The sequence below is a fragment of the Dipodomys merriami genome, unplaced genomic scaffold, assembly GCF_024711535.1.
Source record: "Dipodomys merriami isolate MVZ:Mamm:240054 unplaced genomic scaffold, mDipMer1.0.p SCAF_7, whole genome shotgun sequence".
Taxonomy (NCBI): Eukaryota; Metazoa; Chordata; class Mammalia; order Rodentia; family Heteromyidae; genus Dipodomys; species Dipodomys merriami.
This window is the reverse complement of record NW_027206290.1, coordinates 39,618,632-39,643,998: the sequence shown is the minus strand read 5'-3', so window position 1 is coordinate 39,643,998 and position 25,367 is coordinate 39,618,632. Positions and strand designations below refer to the sequence as shown.

The 25,367-nt window shown below is 53.0% G+C and overlaps 1 protein-coding gene across 3 annotated transcripts in view; it reads left to right on the top strand.

Annotated features, from left to right (window-relative positions):
• The first annotated feature begins 7,540 nt into the window (after nt 1–7,540).
• Igsf3 (immunoglobulin superfamily member 3) overlaps nt 7,541–25,367 on the top strand; it is a 56,294-nt gene continuing 38,467 nt past the window's right edge. For all 3 annotated transcript variants that reach the window (XM_070006427.1, XM_070006428.1, XM_070006426.1), the window contains exon 1: nt 7,541–8,141. In XM_070006427.1, coding sequence (XP_069862528.1) covers nt 8,099–8,141 — 43 coding nt within the window. In that variant the 5' untranslated portion in view covers nt 7,541–8,098. The remainder of the gene's footprint in view (nt 8,142–25,367) is intronic.

Here is a 25,367-nt window from a genome sequence, read left to right as displayed (position 1 = left end):
GTGTAGCTCTGTGGTAGAGTGTTTGTATAGCATGTGCAAAAGTCATGGTTCAATCTCCAGCATCACACACACACACACACACACACACACACACACACACACACACACACACACACACACACATTAGAAAATAACAATCCAGGCCGGGTACTCTGGTGGCTCATGCCTGTGATCCTAGCAACTCAGGAGGCTGAGATCTGAGGATCGTGGTTCAAAACTAGCCCAGGCCAGAGAAGTCCACAAGAATCTTATCTCCAAGGAACCAGAAAACAGCAGAAGTGGAGCTGTTGCTCAAGTGGTAGAATACCAGCATTGAGCAAAAAAGCCCAGGGACAGTGCCCAGGCCCTGAGTTCAAGCCCCATAGCTGACAGGAAAAAAAAAAAAAAACGACAATCTATAGTTATCGCTGGTTACAGAAATCTGTAAAGTCTAAAATGAACCAAAGGGAAGTGGCGCTGTGGCTCAAGCGGTAGAGCGCTCGCCTTGAGCTGAAGAGAACAGGGACAGCACCCAAGCCCAGAGTTCAAGCCCCATGACCAACCAAAAAAAAAAAAAGTTCAATAAAATGAACAAAGATTTTGGTTTCAATGACTGGGCAAAAATTGACATCACAGACAAAGAAACTGAGGAACTAAAAGTAGTTTAGGGGAAACTCATGGTGGAGGAAGAGCTGCAGGTGAGATGTGTTCAGTCTGGCAACATCCATGTGGAACTCTCTAGAAGGCCTGTGGCTATCTAAAGTATAGATACTTTAGATTGAGACACCATCTCAATCTAAAGTACACCATCTTGCCTAAGCTCGGAATATCTCTTACCTGGAGTATGTAATAATCTACTAATCAGTCCTCCTCCTTTCCTTCCTCCTTCTTTAAGTGTGTGTGTGTGTGTGTGTGTGTGTGTGTGTGTGTGTGTGTGTGTGTGTGTGTGTGTTCCTGTCTGTCTGTCCTAGGTTTTGAACTAGGGCCATGAGCTCTTACTTGGCTTTTTTTGCTCAAGGCTAGCGCTCTATCACTTGAGCCACAGATCTACTTCCACCTTTTAGAGTCTTGTAGACTTTCCTTCCTGGGCTGGCTTTGAACCATGATTCTTGGTTCTCAGCCTCTTGAGTAGCTAGGATCACAGGTGTGAGCCACCAGCACCCCCGGCCATTTTGCTTGTTTATAGTCTATCTCCTACACGCAAGCTGGGCTGAAATTTTAAAATGTCTGTTAAGCCACATGATGTTCCTCTCTGAAGTAACTACAGTTTCTCTTGCTGCCAACAAGGGACCCCAGGTTTCCCCGAGTCTCGCCTGGCCTAGCCTGGCCGTGACTCCTCTCTAGTTACCTCTTGCCCCACCACTTTGTTTGTGTCACTCCGGATCTGCCTTGGGCCTTCACCCGTGTCTTCTCAGTCTGGAACGTTCTCCCCTAGGCTTTGACAGAGTTTTGAGTTGCTGCCAGAATTGTCCAGTTTTGACTATATTTCTTTGAGCATCTACCGGGCTGTGCCTGATTGTTCCAGCATCTCCAAGCTGGGGGGGACGGGGGGGAGGAGCGCTGTCTGCCATCTCTCTTCATAATTCTTATCCCCGGTGCTTTTGATATGCTAGAAAGCACGTTTGGAATCACTCCAGGCTCCTCAGGCCTGTCACCCTAGCTCCTCGGGGCGTGAGATCTGAAGATTGAGGTTTGAAGCTACCATGGACAGATAAATATGTGAGACTCTTATCTCCACTTAACCAGCCAAAAGCCGAAAGTGAAGCTCTGGCTCAAGTGGTAGAGCACCAGCCTTGAGCAAAAGAACTCAGGGAAAGTTGAAGCCCCAATACTGGCACACACACTAAATTATTAAGCAATATGCAAATTTTCCCAAGGGATTCTAGGTGGCTTCAGTGAGAACATTCCTGGTGTCATAGACTGCAGAATTCCAGATTTCCCAGGACTCCAGCTTTCATTCATCTATCTGGGTAAGCTTTCTTTCCTTTGCTTCTTTCCTTCCCTCCTTTCTTCTCTCCTCCTCCCTCCCTCTTTTTCTCCTTCACTGTCTCTGTCCTTCCATATTCTGATTGATTTCTCCTCATCCTCCTCTTCCTCTTGTCTCAGACTGGGACTTGTGGCTTTTGCTCATTGGCTGACACTTTACCACCTGAGTCACACCTCTAATACCTACCTTGATTTCTTTTTCTCTGTGAAATTTACTGATATATTTTTAAATTTTTATTGTTTTATGTTTTATTTTTTAATTGTGGGGCTTGAACTTAGGGCCTGGATATTGTCCCTGAGCTTTTTCCCTCAAGGCTAGAACTCTAACAGTTGGAGCCATGGCCTCACTTCTGGTTTTCTGGGGGTTAATTGGAGATAAGACTAACACAGGCTTTCCTGCTGGGCTGGCTTTGAACTGTGATCCTCAGCTCTCAGCCTCCTGAGTGGTGTGAGCCACTAGCCCTGGCTATTATCTGATGTTTGATTGCATGTTTATTTGCTCACCCAAGTGCTATCTCCCTAACTACATTTTATTATTGACTCAAGAAGTATTTGTGGAACACAGGCTGAGTGTGAGGCTTCATTTTAGCCATTGAGCAAGAGAATAAAACAGCCCAGATTCCAATCTTGGGGAGCCAGACAAGAACCAAAGAAACAAATGAGATTCTAATCCCACCAGGACAAAAAAACTACCCTGCTTTCTTCACTACACCAGGGCATAAAACAATGCTTTAAGTTAATTGAATATTGGTTCTTTTTTTTTAAGAAAAAGATAAAATATCTTGTTCTGGTATTATTTTTCAGTATGGTTGGACTACTGATGTTCCAACTATCTTGTTGAAACTGCTTTTTTCTTCCTCTTGAATATGTAACATTTCAGGCACTGGGAGGGTTAAGCATGCATGCATGTCAATTTGGGAATATAATTAGCATTTATTATATTACTGTTATGGGAAAATATGCTCTCAGTTCCAAATGATTAACTTGCAAGTGAACTTCAGAAACTGTCAGGCAGGTTTGTGGATACTGGGTGAGGCACGCCAATGGCTTTGCACTTCTTTGTGGGGAAAGGCAACACGCCAGGCAAATAGGGCCAGACAGCCCTGGCTATCACAGAGTAACAGATGTCTTTGATGGAGCACTCTATCCAGAAGGTTCTGTTCTGCTTTCAACTCCTGGTGCTTGGGCTTCTTAGAATCTTGGATGCACAGTGACAAGCCTTTCCTTATGCAAGGACAGACAATCAGACTAAGAAGGGCCAAGACAAATTCTGGAGTCCTAACTGGGCGCTGGAGTCTCACGCCTTTAATCTTAGTTCCTCAGGAAGATGAGATATGAGGAACACAATTTAAAGCCAGCCCCGGAGCAAACAAATCTGAGAGATACTTATCTCCAATTATCTAGCAAAAAGCCAGAAATTGAGCTGTGGCTCAAGTGGTAGAGCACTAGCCACGAGTGAGAAAAAACCAAGAGAAGCTGGGTGCCGATGGCTCACGCCTATAATCCTAACTACTACGGAGGCTGAGATCTGAGGATCGCAGTTCAAAGCCAGCCTGGGTAGAAAAGTCCTTGAGACTCTTGTCTCCAATTTTCCAGGAAACTGGAAGTTGGTACCATGGCTCAAGTGGTAGAATGTTAGCCTTAAGGGAAGAAGCTCAGGAGCACTGCTCAGGCCCAGAGTTCAAGCCCCATGACTGACAAAGAAGAAAAAAAAAAGAAAAAAAAAAAGCCAAGTGAGTGCATGAGGCTCTGAGTTTAAGCTGCATTTTTTGACATGCATATGCGTACGCACGCATACACACACACACACACACACACACACACACACACACACACATTTATTGAATCTTCTATGTGGACCACCGCATGGCTGAAAGTGGCAGCTTTCCTGGGCACACAGCCCAGGTGCCGTGGACATAAAGAGGGAGAAAGATTAGGGTCAGCCACGCCACCTCAGAGAGCCATTCCACCGTGACCAGCGTGCTGGCAGCCGGCCTACCTGCGGTCACTCTCTCTCTCTCTCTCTCTCTCTCTCTCTCTCTCTCTCTCTCTCTCTTTCTCTCTGTCTCCCCCCTTGCAAAGGGAGGGAGTACACCGCGGGAAGAGCATGGGCCGTGAGCCAGAGCTGTGTGTAAAAGGAGGCAGAGCCAGCACTGTTAGGTTAAAAAACCAAAAAAGAACACCAAACAGAATTTGCTGAGACTTCAGGAAGGAGGAGCAGGAGATGGGAGGGCTGGAAAGACGGCCACTGGTTGGCCCTGGTAAGGCCCAGGCTCAGCATGAACGTGGGGAAAATGACACACTTCTCATCGTGGTGGCCTCTGGGTGAGCCAGAGGCTTCTGTACCCATCCCACACGGACGTGGACAGAGGCCTTGCAAGTATGAATCTGTGAGGACCCCATGTCCAGTCGGTTTTCTGTGGTGATCACATAACACCCAAGGCTGGATGGTTGGGACAGAGGTTTACCTAGCTCAGAGTTCTGGCGGTCCACAAGCACAGCACCAGCATTCACCAGCTTCTGACTATGTATATATAGTATATGTGCATGTATGTGTGCATATGAGTGTGTATTGAGGCTTGAACTCAGGGCCTCACACCTGCTTGCCTTTTTCACTTAACTCCAGCCCAGCATTTTACAGATGAATTGCAGATAGAGTCTCCTGGACTCTTCTACCCAAGCTGGCCTCAAACCATGAAACTTCAGATCTCAGCCTCCTGAATAGCCAGGAGTGAGCCATCAATGCCCAGCCCTAATTACCTCTTCAAGTTCTGACCACCAGTGTGTTGGTGATCAGCGTTCAATACAAGTTTGGATGGAGATAACTCCCTTAAAATCATAGCAGAAACATCCTAAAATGTTGGTCTAGACTGAGTCCAGTCTCACATAGATCCTCAGAAACACAACTGGCAGCCTGGGAATCTGCATTTTAATTGCACAGCTTGAAGTTTTCTAACCTTACCAACTTCATTGTACAGAAGAATTGTAGAATACATTGTAAATAGCATGACTGAGAATAAAAGCTGAACTTTCTCACCTCCCTGGGGGTCTTGGACAATCTGAAGTACATGGTAAAGAGAATGGGTACTGAGAACTAAATATCAGGCAATTGGCTAAGTCCTTCAATACATCAGATCACTTAATCCTTACAACCCCCCTCTGAGGTGAGCTGCTCTCTAACCCCCTTTTACAAATGAGGACACTGTCAGACAATGCAGACTACATAACTTGACCAGGTGTCCAAAGTACAGACCTGTAACACAAACCCAGGCAGTGTTCTGAGAGCCACTGTCCTCTCTCAGCAAAGAGGTAAGTACAGCTCTGAGGTATTCTTTTTGTTGTTGGTGGTCGTGGGGCTTGAACTCTGGGCCTGAGCACTATCCCTCAACTCTTCAGCTCAAGGCGGGTGCTCTACCACTTGAGCCACTGTGCCACTTCTGTTTTTTTTTTTCTGGTGGTTAATTGGAGATAAGCGTCTCATGGATTTTCTTTCCCAGACTGGCTTTGAACCTTGATCCTCAGATCTCAGCCTCCTGAGTAGCTGAGATTATAGACCTGAGCCACTGGTGCCCTGCCAACTCTGAAGTTTTGTAGAGAGGGGAGAATGTTGGCTGAATAGAATTTTATTTTTCCCTTTGGGATAAATCAATGCTTGGAGCTCCCTCCTGGCAAACACAGTCCAGGTCTATGGCTAGACAGTGCGGCTCAGGTCCAGGACCCCACACCAGCAGAAGCCTCTGGGAAAGGCCTCTCGTCAAGCCTCTCTGGTCTGGTCCCCTGTGCTGTGCAGGGCCTGGGAAGGTCCACTAGTCTGTGCTACCTGGGTCAGCATCCCAGAGCCAATGAGGAAGCATTGCTAGGGTAAAACATTACTCGTAAAAGAAGCATCATTTTTATTTACCCAGCGGTTAGGATGTAGTGCTTTACAAGTGTGGACATCTCACATAACCCTACCAAGTGAGGGTTATTTTCCCATGTCACAGATGAGGCACAGAGAGGTTAAATAACAGGGCTACAGGGCTACAGTGAGGAAATGAGGGAGCCGAGGTCACAACCAGGCTGATTCCAGAGTCGGGATTTACCCTAGAGTGTAGCACAAAACTGGGCCACCATGTGTGGCTGGGCTTGAGGGCTTTGCTGCTGCTTCTGCGAGGACTCACGTGGTGTGTGTGCATGTGGGTATTAGTGTGTGTGTGTATGTGCCTGTGTGCTGGTCCTGAGGCTTGAGCTAAAATCTAGGCACCGTTCCCTGAGCAACTTTTTGCTTAAGGCTGGTGCTCTACCACCCCACAACCCCACTTCCAGCTTTTTGAGGTTACCTGAAGTTAAGAGTCTTGGCTGAGAAGGTGGCTCAGTGGTAGAGTGCTGGCCTCACATGCCTGAGGCCCAGGATTCAATTCCTCAACACCGCATACACAGGAAAAGCCCCAAGTGGCGTTGTGGCTCAAGTGGTAGAGCGCTAGCCTTAAGCAAAAGCAGGGGCAGCGCCCAGGCCCTGAGTTCAAGGCCCAGGACTGGCACAAAAAAGAAAAAGAAAAAAAGGGGTCTCATGGATTTTCCCGCCCAGGCTGGGTTCCAACTGCAATCCCCGTGCTTCGCTGGGCTCTGGGAAGTGCCTATGCATCTCGCCTGCAGGCCGGGGTCTGCGTGTGACCCGGTAACCTTCCGGGGTCATCGGCCCACCTGCCCCCTGTGCTGCCCTGGCCCTCGGCCGGAGCCAGGGGTGGGGGAGTTGGGCGTGGCCTGGCAGGGAGGGGCGCGTCTGAGGGCGTGGCCTCACTAGGCCACCAAGCCGGCCTTTCCGGGCGCAAAGGGGCGGGGCAGGGACGCAGGGGGCGTGTCGGTGGGCGGGGTAGCACGGAGGCCCGGCCTCCCGGGGGCGGAGCCTCTCGTGGGCGGGGCCCGGGCGCGGCCGGAGCGCGGCTGCCGGTGCGGCGGCGGAGCGAGTCGGAAGCCGCGCGTCCTCTGAGGCGCGAGTCGGACACGGGTCGCCGCGGACGGACGGACGGACGCACGCACGCACGGGCGGGCGGACGCGCGGGGGGCTGGCGGGTCCCGGTGAGGTCAGGCTTGGCGCGGGCAGGCGGGCGGGCCCGGGGCGAGGGCGGCGGCGGCGGCGGCGGTGGGGCCAGGCGGCGGCCGCGGGCCGGGACCCCCGGGTCGGCCGCGTGCGCGGCGGGCGCGTCCGAGCAGCCGCCGAGCGGGCGGGACCCGACCTCCCCGGCTCTTCCCTTCCAGTCGGCAGAAAATAAACCCGGGCGGAGGTGAAACAATAGCGGGGCCACCTGGGAGGCGGCGCGCGGGGCCGCGGCGGGCGCGAGGCGGGGCGGGGCCCGGGGTCCCGGCGTCCCGGCCCGGCGGAGCCCCGGCCCCGCGAAGCCCCTCGCTCGGGCGGGCGGCGGCCGGGCCCGGTCGGTCGGAGCCCGAGAAACCCCCGGATCGAAGCCCCGCGTGTCGCCGCCTGGCTGGGGGCGAGGGGGGAAACTGAGGCAGGGGGCGGCTGGTGACCGAGCCCAAGGTCAGAGCCGGACGGAGCGCGGTGACCCTCGGGCTGTGTTCTGTCCTAGGACTCGGCCCGGATCGAACCCCGCCTGGCTTCGGGTGTCCCCCTGGGGGGGGGCGCCCCGGGACCCGGCACCGGGGGAGGGGGGGATGGAGCCCTGCGGGCCGCCGCGGACACCCAGACCGGCCCGATCAGCCCGGGAGATTTGACAGAAACGGAGCCCCAGCGAGGAGACCGACACCCTCACGGCGGAGCCAAGGACGTCCTCGTATAATCGGAGGAGGAAAGGGGCTCCTCGCGACTCTCCCCCCTCGTTCTCCTGGAGGATTTAACCCACCGCAGCTACAGTTCCAGTGGAAACCGCCGGGCAGACCATGTGGCGGGAGCCGGGAGTGCTTTCGACCAGCCCCGGGGGCCTCCCCTAGCCTGGGGGGACCAGGACCCCCCAGGACCCCCGCGCCCCCCTGCAATCCCCCTCCCTGTCTCCCACCCCCTCCGGCTGGTGGCTCCTTTCCGACGTCGTGATCGTCGTCGCCTGAGTTAAGTTCCATCTCCCCAACTCTCCTGGGGAGCTACAATCGGATTGCCAGAAATGAGAGATTAAGTGCTGTCGTTGAGTCCTGCCTAACCATGAAGTGCTTTGTCCCCGTGCTGAGTTGTCTGGCTGTGCTGGGTAAGTGGCCCTGCACATAGCTCTGCAATCTCCGTGGAAATCTAACCTGCCCTGGGTTCCTCCTGTGATTTCTCTGATTCTGTCCCATCAAGCCATAGACCTTGGAAGGGGGGGGGGGTGTCACAGATTGGAATTCAGAACCTACAGGCCTGTTCCTGATGGAGAAAGGATGGATGGGACTTTGTCTTTAAAGCAGGAGCATTTATTGATTGGGTCTTGGGGTGGAGTGTGTGTGTGTGTGTGTGTGTGTGTGTGTGTGCGTGTGCGCGCGCGCGCGTGTGTGTGTGTGTGTGTGCGCGCACGCGCGCGCCCTGTGGACTGGCTTCTTAGAGTCTGACCACATGCTGCTTCAGTGTTTTCATCATTTGTGCTGCTTGCTTGGAGTCCGTTCTGGAAGGCAATGTCAGTTCCCACTGTGGGAAAGGGGGTTCGGTGATGATGGGGGGGCGCTTTTATTTTGAAGGGGAGGTTGTAGACTGAAGGAATGAGGACTGATTTGTCTTACCCAAGACATCAGTGGGCTAAAAGTGTTTGAGGATGCTAATCCTGAGTCTCCTCGCTAGGAAGGAAGCTCAGCTAGGTCCTGGGAGGAGAGAGAGAGTAGATGGCAAGAGCTGCAGCTTCCTGGGGAGGGGTGGGATGAGATTGGTTTTCATCGTTTCCCCAGACACGATCTGAACACCTAGTAGGAGGAAGAAGGGGGCCCTTGGTTCCTCTAAAGGTTGACCCCCCTTTCTTGTCACAGAGGTCCTGTATGGAGTCTCATCTCAGGTCTTGAGTGACTTCGGGCAGTTCCAGTACCTCCTCCACCTCCCAGGAGGACACGCCTCCTGGGCCTCTAGGGGCGGGGTCTCTGGCATTCAGAGGGGTGCAGGGTGGTTCCTCTTTGTACACCTCTGGGCTCTGGGGCTATGTGGCGGCTTCCTGACGGGGACCACAGCCTGTCCGAGTTCCCCTGAGTGGAATGTGATGTCCTTCCCTGCTGGAGGACTGACCTCTACCTCAGCTTTGCCCTGGCTGCCATCTAGTTCTGTCTAACCTCCAAGGGCTGCTGCAGCCTCAGAAAGGTGTCTGTGTTCCCAACGTCTCGTGTGGTGTTTGAAACTCATAAGAAATGTATTCCAGGGCTGGGAAGTGGTAGAGTGCTTGCCTTGCATGCATGAGGCCCTGGGTTCGATTCCTCAGCACCACATAAGCAAAAAGAAAAAAAAACTGGAAGAGGTGCTGTGGCTCAAGTGGTAGAGCGCTAGCTTTGAGCTGAAGAGCTGAGGGACAGCGCCCAGGCCCAGAGTTCAGGCCCCACGACCGGACCCCCCCAAAAAAAATATATTCCGTCGGTGTCTAATGTTAGAGTTGTGTACAGGTTGGGAGTATTAAGGGAACTTAAAAGCTGGTGATACTCACACAGTGACCTCAGGTCATTTAAACCAGATTCTCTGGAGTGCCAACCAGGTACAGGCTTTGGGCTATCCCAGGACGTTCCATGCATGATAGTGTGAGCACACACACACTCCCCTGGCAGGGAGTCTTCTGCCTGGCTGGCTGTGGGTTCAGATACAGTGTCTCTGTTTCTCAGGCCCAGACAGGAAGGCCAGGAGCCCTGCAGCTACCCACAGCCTCTTGATATTGTGTTTGTATTTGTTAGACTGCGTTTGCCCAGTCGCTCAGTATCTGGATTTGAATCAGCAATTAGTGATTCATGTTGATTCAAAAGGAACCAAACCTGGGGTGTCCTGGGAGGCCTCTGGGTGTGGAGTGGGGTGGGGTGGGGTGAAGGCAGGCTGAGTGGAAGGGCGGGCCAGGGAGGAGAAGGAACCATCCCAGGGAAAACAGGCATGAAACATTTGGGTCTTTTGTTTCTTTTGGCTGTTCAGGAACTGTAAAGCTGTCTGCTGCTCTCCCTGCTGTTCACAGGCCCTAGGTGGGGGTGGGGGCTGACATGGGGGGCAGGGGGGAGCAGAGGCACTGCCACCTCACCCCTACACCTGCAGAGATGCCCTGGAGGAAAGTGGGCATTAAGGTGGCAGAAGGCCAGATGGCGGTGCACGTGGGGACAGGTGTGCCAAGCTCATCCCACTGGAGGGGACCTCCTCTTTCCTGATCACTGGGGTGCAGAGCCCCACTGAAGGGGACTTCCTCTTTCTCATCACCAGGGCAAGGGAGAAGGCCTGCCCTCCTATAGTCTCCACTTGGGAGAAGCAGAGGCATTTGGGGAGTAGAGGAAATCCATGTTCGAATCTCCCATTCTGCTTGTGGTCTGATTCCTGTAGTAGCATTCCGTCTGTGGAATGAGCTAATAATGTGCAGTGTGAATTCAAAACAGTAAACAATGCCAAGGTTTTGCCATGGGGCAGTGGCTCACGCCTGTCATCCTAGTGCTCAGGAGGCTGAGCTCTGAGGATCGTTGGAAAGTCCTTGGGACTCTGATCTCTAGATAAGCACTGTAAAAACAAAAGTGGAGCTGTGGCTCAAGAGGTAGAGTGTCAGCCTCGAGCACAAAAGCAGGCCCTGAGTTCAGGACTGATACAAATTAAAAAAAAAAAAAAAAGATGCCAAAGTTTGAGCCTACTTATGTGGGTTGCATGCCCAAAACAAAATTTCGCCTCCTTTACAGAGTTGTCTGAGGCTACAATGCTGTGGTGCTGTGGGAATGAGACCCATGCAGGGACCAGACTCCAGAAACGGCGACCTGGAGAGAGAGAGAGAGTGAGAGAGAGAGAGAGAGAGTGAGAGAGAGAGAGAGAGAGAGAGAGAGAGAGAGAGTGTGTGTGTGTGTGTGTGTGTGTGTGTGTGTGTGTGTGTGTGTGTGTGTGTGTGTGTGTGTGTGTTGAATCTCTGACATCAGACCTGGGCTCTTCTCCCTTTCTCGGCTCTTGTCTAGGATTCGGAGTGGGTTCCTCTTACTGGGATTCTGCACCTGTCTGGTCCTTTGTCCTGCTGGAGACCCAAGCCTTTGTGCTGCCTCCTGGCATAGTGTAGGCTTTTTGCTGTCTCTCCTGGCCATGGCACCCTCTTTCCTTCTGTCCCGGCCTGGTGCCCACCCAGCTGGGAGCTGTTGGCTGTTGTCACCACCCTTGTTCTGGGTCCAGAGCCCTTATGTGAGATCAGGGACCCCTCTCCAGGGAGGGGGTGGAGCTGGAGGGACCTGAGAGTCTGAATGGGCAGGGGGGAGGAGGGAGGGGGGAGGGAGAGTCATGGGGGAAGGGTGTGGAATTTGTGTCGGGCTGGTACAGGATCAGGAGAGACTTGGTCCCCCTTTGGTCCCGTTGGTCTCATTGACCAGGAAGTTCTCCCACCAAGTGCCCAAGTTACACAGCACAGAATCAGAATGGCTTTTAAAGTGTTATAGATTGCTCTCCCCAGAGCCCCAGGGGAACCCTGGGGATGAGAGGTGCCATCCTGGCAGCTTTGGGTCAGGGCGAGGTTGCACAGGGTGTGGAAGTGTGGTGTGGTGAAGCCAAGCCACTCATCTTATGGCCAGGAAATGAGAGGGAGGGTCTGGGTCCCTATTATCTGCTTCCGGGTCATGACTGAGGAGACCCGAAGACCCCTCAGGCTCCTTAGAACTTCTTGCACCTCCCCTTGCTTTCACCCCGGGGACAGAGCCTTTGGACCGTGGGTCATTTCAGGTCCACTCTGGCATCTTGCAGGGTGACCTGAGCCCTTTATTCTGGCCTCACAACAACCCAGAGAGTCCCATGCCTTTATCATCTTTATAGACGAGGCGATCGAAGTCCAAGGAGGTTTAAGTCACTCACCCTCACCCAAGGTGGAATACTGTGCTTCAGAGGTGTGTGTGTGTATGTGTGTGTGTACTGGGATCTAAGTCAGAGCCTTCTCTCACTTGGTTGGTTTTTTCCACTCAAAGCTAGTGCTCTACCAATTGAGCCACAACTCTAACCTGGCTTTTTTGGATTTGTCTATGGGGGGCGGGAGGGGGGGGGTTTTGAGCTGGGATCCTCTGATCTCAGCTTCCCGAGTTGCTAGGATAACAGGTGTGAGCCACTGGTGGTGTGGTGCCTGGTGTAAAAAAGGGTTGGCTTTTAGTGTAAGGAAATTCAGGACACCTGGTTTTCAAAAGTGGCTCTATTAGAATCGAGCTTATAGCTGTGGGAAATTACACGTTGCCAAGTTATCTCATGAAACCCTCTATTAAGTGACTAATTGTGAGCCACCGTGGCAGGCCCTTTACAAAGCCCTCGGTGGTGGGCCTTCCTTCACCAGGATCTTCAGTTAGGTGGGGTTTGGGGACTTCCTCCCTTCCTCCCTCCCTCCCTCCCTCACTTCCTCCTTCCCTCTCTCCTTTTTTCCTTCTTTTCTTCCTTGTCCTGAGGCTTGAACTCAGGGCCTTGTGCGGTGGTGGAGCTTTTTCCCTCAAGGCTATCTCTCTGTCACTTGAGGGACACCTTCACTTCTGGCTTTTTGAGTGGTTAATTGGAGATAAGAATCTCAGGTTCTTTCCAGCCCCAGCTGGGCTTGCTTTGACGGTGATTCTCAGATATCACCTCCTGAGAAGCTAGGATGACCGGTGTGATCCACCAGCTCCTTGCTTAGAGCAATGACATTCTAACAAACTGTCAAACTCAAATTATTACCTAGCCTCCCAGTTTTCTTCTTAATCAACTTTCTAATGCCCAGCCCACCCACCCACCCTTTTGTTTTTTGTTGGTTGTGGGGCTTGAACTCTGGCCCTGGGCGATGTCCCTCAACTTTTCAGCTCAAGACAAGTGCTCTACCACTTGAGCCACAACGCCACTTCTGGTTTTCAGAGTGGTTTATTGGAGATAAGAGTCTCATGGACTTTCCTGTCCAGACTGGCTTTGAACCTCAATCCTTAGATCTCAGCCCCCCAAGTAGCTAAGATTATAGGCATGAGCCATGGGTGCCTGGCTCCGCCCCTTATTAAAGCAGGAAAAAGCAATCTGATCCCAGTTGTGTGTTATTTCATTTTGTATGTGTTTATGTGTATGCTGATTCAGAGATTTGAACTCGGGGCCTCACACTTGTCAACCTGCTTAGTCAGCTGGCACTTTCCGCTTGAGACACGCCTCCAGCACCCTGTTTGCTGCTTATTTTAGAGATGGGGTCTTATAGACTTTTCTGTCCTGGATGGCTTTGAACCACTCTCTTCTGGATGTCAGCCTTCTGAGCAGCTGGGGTCCCAGGCGTGAGCCATTCAAGTTGTATTCTTTCTGCTGATGGCGATCTGATGTGTCTGCCCAGGCTTGCCTTAAAAAGTTGCTGTTATTTTTGTATAGCAAATCCATTCAGCTTCTGGCACCCACTATGGAGTGTGCTGCCGCTGCTTGCACAAACCATCACTACTCACAGCCGCTCTGATCCACCTCTGGCATGGCTGGTGGCAGGTTGTGGTAGGTGGCAGACATCCTGCCACCTGCTCTCAGGGCCGGCTTCCTTCTACTGCCTCCAGGAACCCCACAGCTAGAAATCTGTCTTCCAGAAAGACAACACTTACTATGTAGCCATGAGTGTGTTTCCTCACTGATAACCAGCACGATCACGCCACACCTGAGGGAGTCAAGCTGAAAGCTAAGCCAGGGTGCCAGCTGCAGGACCCCCACCTCCAAGCGTCTGTGGAAAGTGCTGTTTCTCTCTGCCAGGTGACCAGGTGACCAGCTTCCCGGCCCCAGATGCTGCTTGGGTCTTACATAAGTCTGTGTGGTGCTGGTGCAGAGTTGTCTGCCTTTGTAAGCCCCTGCAGCTGCTTCCTGTCAGGAAGCGCTTTGGGCCAAGAGGGAAAGAAGGGAGTGGAGCGCACACCTGGAGGAGGGTCAGGCCACGCCCCCGGGGCCCATGACTCCTTTTTATTTGTTTTTTTATGACTTCTAGAGAAGGTACACATTATGTAATCAGAGTATCACGTAACTCATAAGTGTGTACTAGGATTATATATCAATCCAAAAAAGGGAGGGAGGGAGGCAGGGAGGGAGAGACTTCCAAAGAATGGAATTATTTTACAACCATCTTGGCTTCTTAAGAACAAATGTGGTTTGAACTCACTCAACATGCTACGTTGGCTGGCACTCTACCACTTGAGCCACACCTCCACTTCTAGCTTTTTTCTAGTTAATTGCAGGTAAGAGTCTTACAGACTTGCCTGCCTGGCCTGGATTTGACCCTGGATCCTCAAATCTCAGCCTCCTGAGTTCCTAGGATTATAGGCAGTCACCGGTGCCTGGCCTTAAATAATTTAAACTGTGCTTTTCTCAGACTCTTTTCTATGCATATATTCAAACACGTACAGAATTTTAGTTGTACAGAAATAATGAAATAACTGATTTTTTTTGGTACCAGTACTGGGGCTTGAACTCAGAGCCTCATGCTCTACCACTTGAACCACAGCTCCCCTTCTGGCTTTTTGGTAGTTAGTTGGAGATAAGAGTCTCCTGGACTTTCCTACTCACACTTGCTTTGAACCTGGGTCCTCTGCTCTCAGCTGGTGCTCAGCAAAGAGGGTGAAGAAAAGTGGTGGGGTTTGGGGGTTGTGGCAGGGTGGGAGGTGGGTGGAGAACCTGTGGGACAGGACTAGAGAATGCCAGAACTGGGCTGCACTGAGTCTTTGTTTTAATTAAAACGTGATACAATACAAACTTTGCTTTTCAAGTCTTATCTCCCCTCCCCACAGAGGAGCTGTAGTTTTCCTTATTTGGAAGAGAAAGAGAGGGAGAGAGGAAGAGAAGGAGAGAAAGGAGGAGGGAGGAGGGGAGAGGCAGATTCAATCGTGTGGCTGAGCCCTGTGGCTATAGGGTTTATGATGGATAGATCATTGATCCTCATTCTCCTAATTCCTGTCTCTCCTCCTGCCCCTTTCTGCCCCCTCCCCATCTGTCCCTGGGTCCCCTGGGACCCACGGGGTGTATGTGTGGGGGGGGGGGAGTGGCTTACTGTCAGATCTTGGCTTGGGCCTGTCAAGTCCTGGAGGATTTTAGCTAATCTCTTAAGACACACAGGGCACAATCTGCCTCCCAGACCCAAGGCTCCTCTACCACAGGCTGGGGGATGTGTGAGGCTCTCTGGGGAGGCTGGATGGAGACTCTCCTGCTTCGGAGAGGTTTGAGACTACACCTGCATGCTGGCAAGGAGAGCAAGGGTGGAGGGCAGCGGGGACCCAGGAGGGCCCAGACACAGATCCCACCACGACCCTCGAGTAGCTGCGTGTATCCTGGGGATCAGTTCAGAGGCCTGAGGCCTGCTGGTCTTCTATGCCAGTTTTCATGAAACTACATCACCAAGTTGAAAGGTTGGGGTTCAGGATCTGAGATTGTTGTGAGCTTTGCTTATAATTCAGATGTACCCTGGTAGGTCATCTGTGACAGCTGCTTCTCAAGCTTTTGTTCATTAGTTTACTCATTCATTCTTACTGCTCCTGGGATTTGAACTCAGGGTCCAGGTACTGTCCCTAAGCTGTTTCACTCAAGATTGGTATTCTACCGCTTGAGCTATATCGTGCCATTTAAAGCTTTTTGCTGGTTAATTGGAGATAAGAGTCTCACGGACTTTCCTGCCCTGTCTGGCTTCAAACCTGGATCCTCAGATCTCAGCCTCCGGGAGTAGCTAGAATTGCAGGCATGAGCACCAGCCAGTACCCAGCTCCTGTTTACTTTGTTTTCACTCCTTTGATGTTTGCTCAGGTTTCTGCTACCTGAGGTGTGTCCCTCGAAAGCAGTTAGAATGAACTGCAGACTGCGCTGTTTTCTCTTAATAGAATGATAAAAACCCATTCAATGTATACTAATGAGGAAGATTAGTTCAAATTAGTAAAATGCCTGAATAACCAAATATTCCTCAAGAACTTCACTGTTGTTAATACTTCTAAGTAAATACTGTAACTCAAATGAGGCTAATAGAATGTCTAATAAACATCCTCTGGGGAAGATTCTGCTTGGGGAGAGAAGTAGAGTGATTTGCAATTAGGTTACCAATTGTTTATGTAAATGAACCTTCTGGAATGCTAGCGAATCCTTTGTCCTTTCACATACTGTGAATAGTCCCTGTGAAGCCTCACCTGTAGTTGAACACTTTTGAGGAGACCTAACTTCACCATTTCAGCAATATCAGAAGTGCCCAGTTACTAATAACCTGTCTTGTCAACCAAGCACAGCTTAGCCTTCTCAGCCAGGTGTGTCCAGAGGACCTGTGTGTGTGTGTGTGTGCGCGTGCGTGCGTGTGTGCATGCTGGTTAGTGCCCAGGTTGGCATACTCAACGAATCTGAAGTATGTTTTTCTGTGTGCACCGAAGGGACCGGAACTATCTGTGCTCACCTGCATCCAGGTCCTGTGTGGTACATATGCACAACGTGCAGGGCACAGGCCCATGGGTGGACACAGGAGGCACAGGTAGTTAATCACAGTGGAGGGGCTGGATGCCAATGACTCTTACTCAAAGCACAGGCTTTGTGATGGAGTTCCAAGCACCACCACCCCCTCAGCCAGTATCAAGTAGAACGAAGGCTGGGCACAGTGGCTCATACCTATAATCCCCTAGCCACTCTGGAGGCTGAGATCTAAGGATCACAGTTCGAAGCCAGCCCAGGTAGGGAAATCTGAGATTCTTTTTTTTTTTTTTTTTTTTTTTTGTCGGTCGTGGGGCTTGAACTTTGGGCCTGGGTGCTGTCCTTCAGCTCTTCAGCTCAAGGCGAGCGCTCTACCACTTGAGCTACAGCGCCACTTCCGGTTTTCTGGTGGTTTATTGGAGATAGGAGTCTCACAGTCTCTCCTGCCCGGGCTGGCTTTGAACCGCGATCCTCAGATCTCAGCCTCCTGAGTAGCTAGGATTACAGGCGTGAGCCACCGGCGCCCGGCAAGTCTGAGATTCTTATCTCCAGATAGCCAGCAAAAAGTCAGAGGTAGAGGTGTGGCTCATGGTAGAGGACCACCCTTGAGCAAAATCCAAAAATGTAAGAACACAAGGACCCGAGTTCCAGCCTCAGGACTGGCACAGAAATAAAGGTGGAACGTGTGGCTCTCTGATGTCGCCCTGTGTCCTGGGTATGGCTCATGGTGTCCGGGCACTCCCCCCAGCATCGTGCTGTCACCAGCTCAGGAAATGGAAGCGTGTGCTGGAAGCTGGGATGGAAGGTGAGGACGGGTGGGGAAAGAGGGGAGGACGGGCAGGGGAAAGAGGATGGAGTGGACTGGCAGGCCGAGGGTGCTGTCTCTGTCAGCCTAGGTGATGGGGTGCTAGCTTTTCTGTACGAGTGCTCATGTACAGCTGCCTTCACTTGACAGATGCTTGTGAGCCCACAGAGCCATGGCCAGGACCGTGAATGTCCCCCAAAGGCCCATGTGAAGGTGGGCGTCAGGAGCGGGGTCTAGAGGAGGTGAGGGCATTGGGCATGCTCTTGAAAGAAGTGTGGGAACGGCCACTTGTTTCTCCTCCATGAAGCAGGCCCTACCATTTCCTCTCCCATGATCCTCTGCTTTGCTACAGGCAGTGCTCAGGTGACCATTTTGAAAATCCCTGATGCCAGGGGCTAACATAAATGGTGTGTCTTTTTTTTTGTACTTGAACTCAGGGCCTGGATGCTGTCCCTGAGCTTCTTTTCTTCAAGGCTAACACTCTACCACTTTAGCCACAGCACTACTTCTGGCTTTTTCTGTGTATGTGGTACTGAGGAGTTGAACCCAGGGCATTTCATGCATACTAGGCAGGCACTCACTCTACCACTGAGCCACACTCCCAGCCCATCCTTACATCTTTGTGTGTGTGTGTGTGTGTGTGTGTGTGTGTGTGTCGGTCGTGGGGCTTGAACTCTGGGCTTGGGCGCTATCCCTCAGCTCTTCAGCTCAAGGTGAGTGCTCTACCGCTTGAGCCACAGAGCCACTTCCAGTTTCTTAGTGGTTTATTGGAGATAAAGAGTCTCACGGACTTCCCTGCCTGGGCTGTCTTTGAACCGTGATCCTCAGATCTCAGTTTCCTGAGTAGCTAGGATTACAGGTGTGAGCCACCGGTGCCCGGCCCTTTCATCTTCTTAAGTTGATTTTCTCAGATGCTGCATGACAGGCACTGAACTACTGTGCCGAGTGCCCGTGGGCCTGGACTTTTTGTGGATGAGCTGAAGACCGAGGCGGGTGGGAGTTGAGCTGAGGTGAAGCCCCAGCTGGGCCTGCGCTGGGGCCTTGGCCATTGCTATCTGGGGAACCGGGAGTTGTTGGGCCCAGGCCTCCTGTGCCGGGGGCGATTTTGCACCTGTTTGGATCTCGTGGCTCTTGGCCGTCTCTGTACACACATGGGTAATTGTGCCTGTATTACAATATACAGCCTTCTCCCCCACCCTCAGGATAATTCCTGGTTCAGCTCAGTCCTGCAGCTATTTGTGTGCATCGGCCTGTGCCAGCACAGGATGGGGGTGGACGCCCGAGGACGCAGCCTGCCCTGCACATGGCGGACACAATCGATCCTGCTGACAGCAGAGGCACTTGGTCCTCACGCCATGCCAGGAAAGCTGACCTGCTTCTGGCTCTAGGGAAAATGAGGATGGCTCTAAGCCACTTGCATAGGTCCCCGCGCAGATGCAGGCCGGTGACGTGGGACGGGCCACGGAGGTGTGAGAAGTCTGTTGGAAAAGGCATCTTAAGAAGTCAGAATAGCCCGGTGCAGGTGCTCACACCTGCAATCCCAGTTACATACAAGGTTGAGATCTGATCACAGAAGCCAGCCTGGACGGAAAAGTCCCTAAGACGCTAATCTCCAGTTAGCCACCAAAAAATGCCAGAAGTAGGGCAATGGATCAAGGGATAGAGCACCAGCCTTGAGCAAATGAAAAAAAAAAAAAAAGCAAGAGAATGAAGCTTTGAGTTCAAGCCCCACTACTGGCACAAGTTGATTGGAAGAGGGTTAGAGAGGGATAAAGCCTACAAGATTGTGGCTTGATTATCTGAAAAATGTCACACAGTGGAACGTTGAGAGAAGAGGTAGATTTGGAGAATATGTTGGGGTTTTGAGGTAATGCTAGAAGGTCTATGTAATGCAACCTTGAGTTTGTTGAAGATGCAGGGAAGATGTTGGGATGAGAGCCAGGGCCTACAGGAATGCAGCACACAGCTCTCGGAGCAGTGCCATGGGAGAGGTGTGGTCCTCCTCATCTGCTTTGCTCCAGGGTCAGTGAGTGGCTAGAGCCTGCTGGCCATTCTCTAGTGGGGTGGGGGGGAGGTTGTCCCTGCTTCTCAGTGAAGCAGTGCACTCCCCACGGGACACCAGGGTTGATGACTTGCCTAGTGCCTGGATCTGTTGCTATGTGACTGGCTCAGCGCGCAGCCTGGGGAAAAGCCCCAGAGCGCAGGCCTCTGCCAGCTGCTGCTTCCCGCGTGTTCTTCCTGTTTGCCACAGACCCCAAAATGTGCCTTGTCTTCTCATTCTTGTGCCATTTCTCCTCGGCTCGAACTCAGCCTGGGCACTGTCCCTGGGCTGGTGTTCTACCACTTGAGCCACAGTTCTACTTCTGCTGTTTTCTGTTTCCTTGGAGATAAGACTCTTGTGGATTTTTCTGCCTGGGCTAGATTTGAATCACAATCCTCAGATCTCAGCCTCCTGAGTCACTAGGATCATAGGCGTGAGCCACCAGAGTGCCCAGCATATTGCATCTTAAAGGCTCAGGAGTTGGGAGCTGTGCCTGGGTCTGCACACTCTGTGAGATGCTGTGCGTTTGGCTGCGTCCCATGGTTTTCCTAGCAGCCTGAGATGAGATTTTGAGGCTGCATTGGCGTCTGGTTTGCAGGCAGCATTGGCATCTGGTTTGCGGGCAGAGGCAGAGGCAGAGGCGTGTGCGGAAATTTGGTCCTCTCTTAAAGCCGACTGGAGGGGAGGGGAAGCGCCATGATGACTCCCCTCCTGTGTGTGAGCTACGGGCAGGTGCCTTCCCTCCTCCAGCTGAACACCCCGCCTCCTGAGTACCCCTGAAACCCTGTGAGCCCTGAGCAGGACAGCTAGCTTTCTGTGAGTTGGGGGGGAGGGGCGGGAGAGGTATTGGTGCTGAACTCAGGGCCTGGGAACTGTCCCTGTGGGTCTGTGCTGAAGGCTAGTGCTCAACCACGGGCAAGTACACACCGGTCAGCCTTCCAGATGTCCCATGAAGGCAGAGGCCCTGCCCTCAGTCACCCCTGGCACCTGAGATGAACTCGGCCACCTTATTCCTGTCACCTCCCTGCCCTGCCCGGCGCCATCCGCCTGGAGGCCACCTACCCGCCTCCACATCTCCCGGCTGGCAGGCCGCCTGTGCACAGGGGGCTCTTGTGGTCCTGAAGTGGCATGACGTATGAACTTTCCAGCAAGCTCCTGGAGGGGCTTCGGGTCTGTTACTTTCTGGTCTCACCCCAGAACTCTCCTCCTCCTAAAGAGTAGTAACGGACCGCACCTCCCCAGGTGCCCAGATGGGGTCAGAGTGCCCTGTCCCCCCCCCCCCCGTATGAGTGACAGAGGACCCGTGCCCTGCCCCAGTCACAGGGCCCCCAGGGTCACGCGGCCAGGGATCATAAAGGAGACCATGCTGCGTCTGTCCCGGGCAGGGGGTGGAGGGGGGTGTGCTGGTTTTGTGGGAAGGCCCTAGTGGCCCGCACTGAGACCCGGCCATGTGGAGCCTGACCTGAGCCCCGCCAGCCCAGCACCAGCCACTCCTGGCTCTCCTGTCACCCTGGCTGCCACCCTGGGCTGGTGTGTGGATCTGAGAGATTGGGGCCCCATGTCCGTACGGCACATGGTGGGGGGCTGGAGCCCTTCAGTGCTGTGTGTCCCTGTTGCATCCCTGGTGTTTTGAAAGGGTGCACAGTGCATGGTGCTGTCCAGTTACAGCCAGGCTGAGTGCAGCCTGGGAGGGAGAGAAAGCCCAGGAGTGGGTGGGTTGTGAGTTTCTTCATTAGGGCACCAGGGTATTTGGTAGAAGATGTCACTTGCCCAAGTGTCAGCACAGAAGCTTGTCCCACAGCTCTGAGGCTGGGCAGCCTCTCCACAATGTCCAGTGTTCAGGGCCAAGCCCCAGGGGCGGAGGCCACCTGCTTGGCTCAAAGATCCTGGGTAACTCGTGTGTGTGTGTGTGTGTGTGTGTGTGTGTGTGTGTGTGTGTGTGTGTGTGTGTGTGTGTGTGTGTGTGTGTGTGTGTGTGTGTGTGTGTGTGTGTCCGTGTGTCCGTGTGTGTGTCCGTGTGTCCCCTAAGGCTTGAATTCAGGGCTCGGATGCTGTCTCTGAGCTACTTTGCTCAAGGCTAGCACTGGAGTCACAGCTCTACTTCTAGCTTTTTGCTGGTTAATTGGAGAGGAGATAAGAATCCCATAGATTTATCTGTTTGGACTGGCTTTGAACTTCAATCTTCAGATCTTAGCCTCTTGAGTAGCTGGGATGACAGGTGTGAGCACCAGGAGCTGGCCTGCTGTCTTTCTGACCCTGGGTTACTCACGGATGGTTCTGGATTCCACCGCTTTGTATGTGGAGAGACGCTAGGGCCAGGGCGGTTGGTGCTGAAGGAGTGTGCGGCCAGGGACGCCACACCGGCTCCAGGCAGCCACCTACCACTCCTCTCCTGGCCCATCCCCTGAGGTGCCTGCGTGCCTGGAGGACCTGGCTAGCATGGGTGACTAGGGCAGGCCAGCCCCCAGATGGCATCTGAGCACTGATCTGGAACCTTCCATCTGGCTCCTCAGGGTGACAGTACCAAGTACAGGAGGAGGGCAGGGCTGTGGGAGAGCCGCCCGGACACAACGCGTCCTCCCGAGGCAGGCCACTCCTGCATGACCCCAAGTAGCTGTGACTCCAGAACCAACACTGAGGGGAGTCATTGGGGGCAGGGGTGGGGAGAAGGTCTGGGGGAACAGCAACGTGTATTTGGAAGCCAGGAGATGTACACTCTCAAACCACTCTCAGGATCCAGCTCTCAGACCCTCAGAGATTATTCTCAGTTTCCTTTTCTTTTTTTTTTTTGGGGGGGGGGGGGTCCGGTCGTGGGGCCTGAACTCTGGGCCTGGGTGCTGTCCCTCAGTTCTTCAGCTCAAGGCTAGTACTCTACCACTTGAGCCACAGTACCACTTCTGGCTTTTTTTTCTTTTTGCTTATGTGGTGCTGATGAATCGAACCCAGGGCCTCAGGCATGCAAGGCAAGTGCTCTACCACTGAGCCACCTTCCCAGCCCCAGTTTCCTTTTCTTTTCTTTTCTTTTGTTTGTTTGATCATGGGGCTTGAACTCTGGGCATGGGCACTGTCCCTCAGCTCTTCAGCTCAAGGCGAGCGCTCTACCGCTTGAGCTACAATGCCACTTACAGTTTTCTAGTGGTTTTTATTGGAGATAAGAATCTCACAGACTTTCCTGCCCAGGCTGGCCTTGAACCGTGAACCTCAGATCCCAGCCTCCTGAGTAGCTAGGTGTGAGCCACTGGCGCCCAGCCTCAGTTTCCTTTTCTGTGTGTCTGTACTAGGGCTTGAACTCAGGGCTACACGCTGTCCCTGGGCTTTTTTCCACTCAAGGCTGGCAGTCTACCACCTGAGCCACACCTCCATTTCTGGGTCTTTGCTGGTCATTGGAAATGGGTGTCCCAGCTTCACACTAAGATCCTCAGTTCTCAGCCTCATGAGTAGCTAGGATTACAGGTGAGAACCACAGCTTCTGGCTCAGCCTTTGTTCTTGACATGCTTGAGCCCTGGCATGGACAGAAGGACCAAGCAGGAGGGTGTGGAGGCCCAAAGAAATGGTTACAAGTGCAGTGGGTGCTGGGAAGAGTGGCAGAGCTCTGGGTGGGGATTCTCCACAGGGAAGGGGAGCAAGTGCTGCCACTCGGGACTCATGTGGGCTGTTTGGCAAGAGGCCCAGCCAGGCTGAAGGGGATCTCAGAGGGTCTCGCACTGGGAAAGAGGTTGCTAGGACAGCAGCCCGCCCGTTCGTCCTACGGGAACTCTTCAGCACTCACTGTGTGTAGTGGGTAGGAGTTTTCTAGCAGAGATGACCAGCAGGCCTGGGTTAATTAGACCTGCTGGGTGCAGGGTGGAGGGTGCGGGGTGCTTTTGCGGGCAGAGGCCTTGGCAGGCTTTGTGTGCCGCCTCTGCCACGCGGAGCCGGGTGGGGGTTCCGCTTGGTTCTCCCAGCGGGGCTGTGTCGGTCCCTGCCATGATAGTCATTAGAATTCTTTGTACTCCAGCTGCCTTGTCTTTTCTGGAACACCGTGGGTGGGAAATAGAAAACAGCCCTTTTTGCTTGTGTGTGGCATTGGGAAGGGCCAAGGTACCCCAGGTGCAGAGTTGTGGACGGTGGACAGGCGGCGGCTGTGGGAAGACCATGGAGGACCGGCGCTAACTGGGGTCAGGGGTGAGCAGAACACGCGGACAGCTCTGCACAAGGGCCTCGTGGGTCCAGTGTCTCCCTCGAGGGTGGGAGGCGACTGTGGAGCGGGGAGCGGGTGGCAGCTGGGCTGTGGAGCAGGTGCCCGCAAACAGATCATTGGTTCCCTTCGTGATCTGGAGGTCAGCAGAGGGAGGGGCGGGGCTGGCCATTCAGGCTCAGGCTTGCAGTCAGCCTTGGTCACATGGCTGTGCTGGGGACCCCTGGGACTTGGAGCACCCTGTTCTCCTCCTGGGTCACCCCCAAAGGCTGGCTGAGGCTTCCTTAGTATACTGGGGGCTCAGCAGCCACACGGCAGATCCTGGCTCAGGAAGTGTCCTGGACACCTAGCATTGGGATCCTAGCGTGTCACCTGTGCCAGTCATGGCCCCTCGAGATTCCAGGGGAACTTCCCCCCCCCCACAAGGGTTGAAGTCACAGCCCGCAGAAGGGAGAGAGATAGATGCCCCTGCAGCCAGCTTCAAGTGGTCACGGCAGCTTGCAGGCCCGCGATCCTCGGTGGACATCCCAAGACCCCAAGAGTGGGAAGGCGCAAGTGACCCAGATGTCGGGGATGGAGGGGGAGGGGCTGTGTTCTGGGCATGACGCCGGCTGCGGGTCTGCCAGGCAGATGTGAGCCAGGATGGGGAGGAGGGCGTGGGAGGCCCACCGGCTCCTGTTTCTAGTGGTTTCCCTTTGGCTCAGCCACCCCCTCACCCCAAGCCCTGCCTTGGATTTCTAAATAGCATTTTATTTGAAGAAATTTTAAATTATCATTTTTTTTTTACTGTCTCCCGATGTTATTTTGGCGTGTGTTTTAATTCATTTATTTTTTGAGTAGGCAGTTCATGCCATGTTTAATTTAGAAGGAGAGTGAGAATGCGTAGATAGTACAAATTAAGCCAGCCTCGCCCCTCCCTCCCAGGGGCTCCGTGGGTCTTGTGGAAACCATCTTGTGCCTTTTTTTCCCTTGTTAACGTGGATGGCCCACACAGCAGGGTGAACCTCCTGGTCTAGTCTCTGGTTTCCAGGCTCCTGAGGAAGGGGGGGACTCTTCCTGTCCCCCCCCTCCAGGAGACAGAGCTCACCCTGCCCCATCCCGGCTTATCACGCCTTTTTAAACCTATGGTCTTAAGTGCTGCTTCTGATTCAAGTCAGATGCATTCTGGGTTTGTGTGCTTTCTCAGGGCTCCTGAGCTCTGAGATCAGGGGTCTGAAATGTGGGGTCTTCAGAGACGACTCTGACTAGATGTGGTGCACAGCAAGCAACCTTGAATACTGTACCCCACATTTATAATCTTGGACATGAAAGAGATTGTAAAGGATTTCTTTGTGTGTGTGTGTGTGTGTGCCAGTACTGGGGCTTGAACTCAGGACCTGGCACTCCACTCTTGTTTGCTTTTCTGCTCAAGATTGGTACTCTTATCACCTGAGCCACACCTCCAGCTTTGGGCTGGTTAATTGGAGATGAGAGAATTTTGTGTGTGTGTGTTTGCATACTTACTCATGAGCACACACTGCTCCTGGGGCTTGAACTAAGGGCTCTTGGTTGGCTTTTTGCTCAAGGCTAGTACTCTACCACTTGAGTCACAGCTGCACTTCTGCCTTTTTGCTGGTTAATTGTAGGTAAGAGTCCCATAGACTTCCCTGCCTGGGCTGGCTGGGCACAGACGTGAGCCACCAGTGCCTGGCTCTTCCTTGTTCTTCGAGACAACTTTTTGTTTTTTTGGAGTTTGACCTGCAGCCTGCCCTGCGCTGCTATGTAAGTTAACCCTGCCCTCCAGCGGCACCTCCAGCTGGGGGACAGTCTCTTCTTTACCCCTGGGTGTGAACTGCCTCTGATTCCTTCCTGGGTTTGTGCCTGCCAGGGAGGGCTTAGCCCCTAATTTGCTCCTTCCCTGTCACCGGC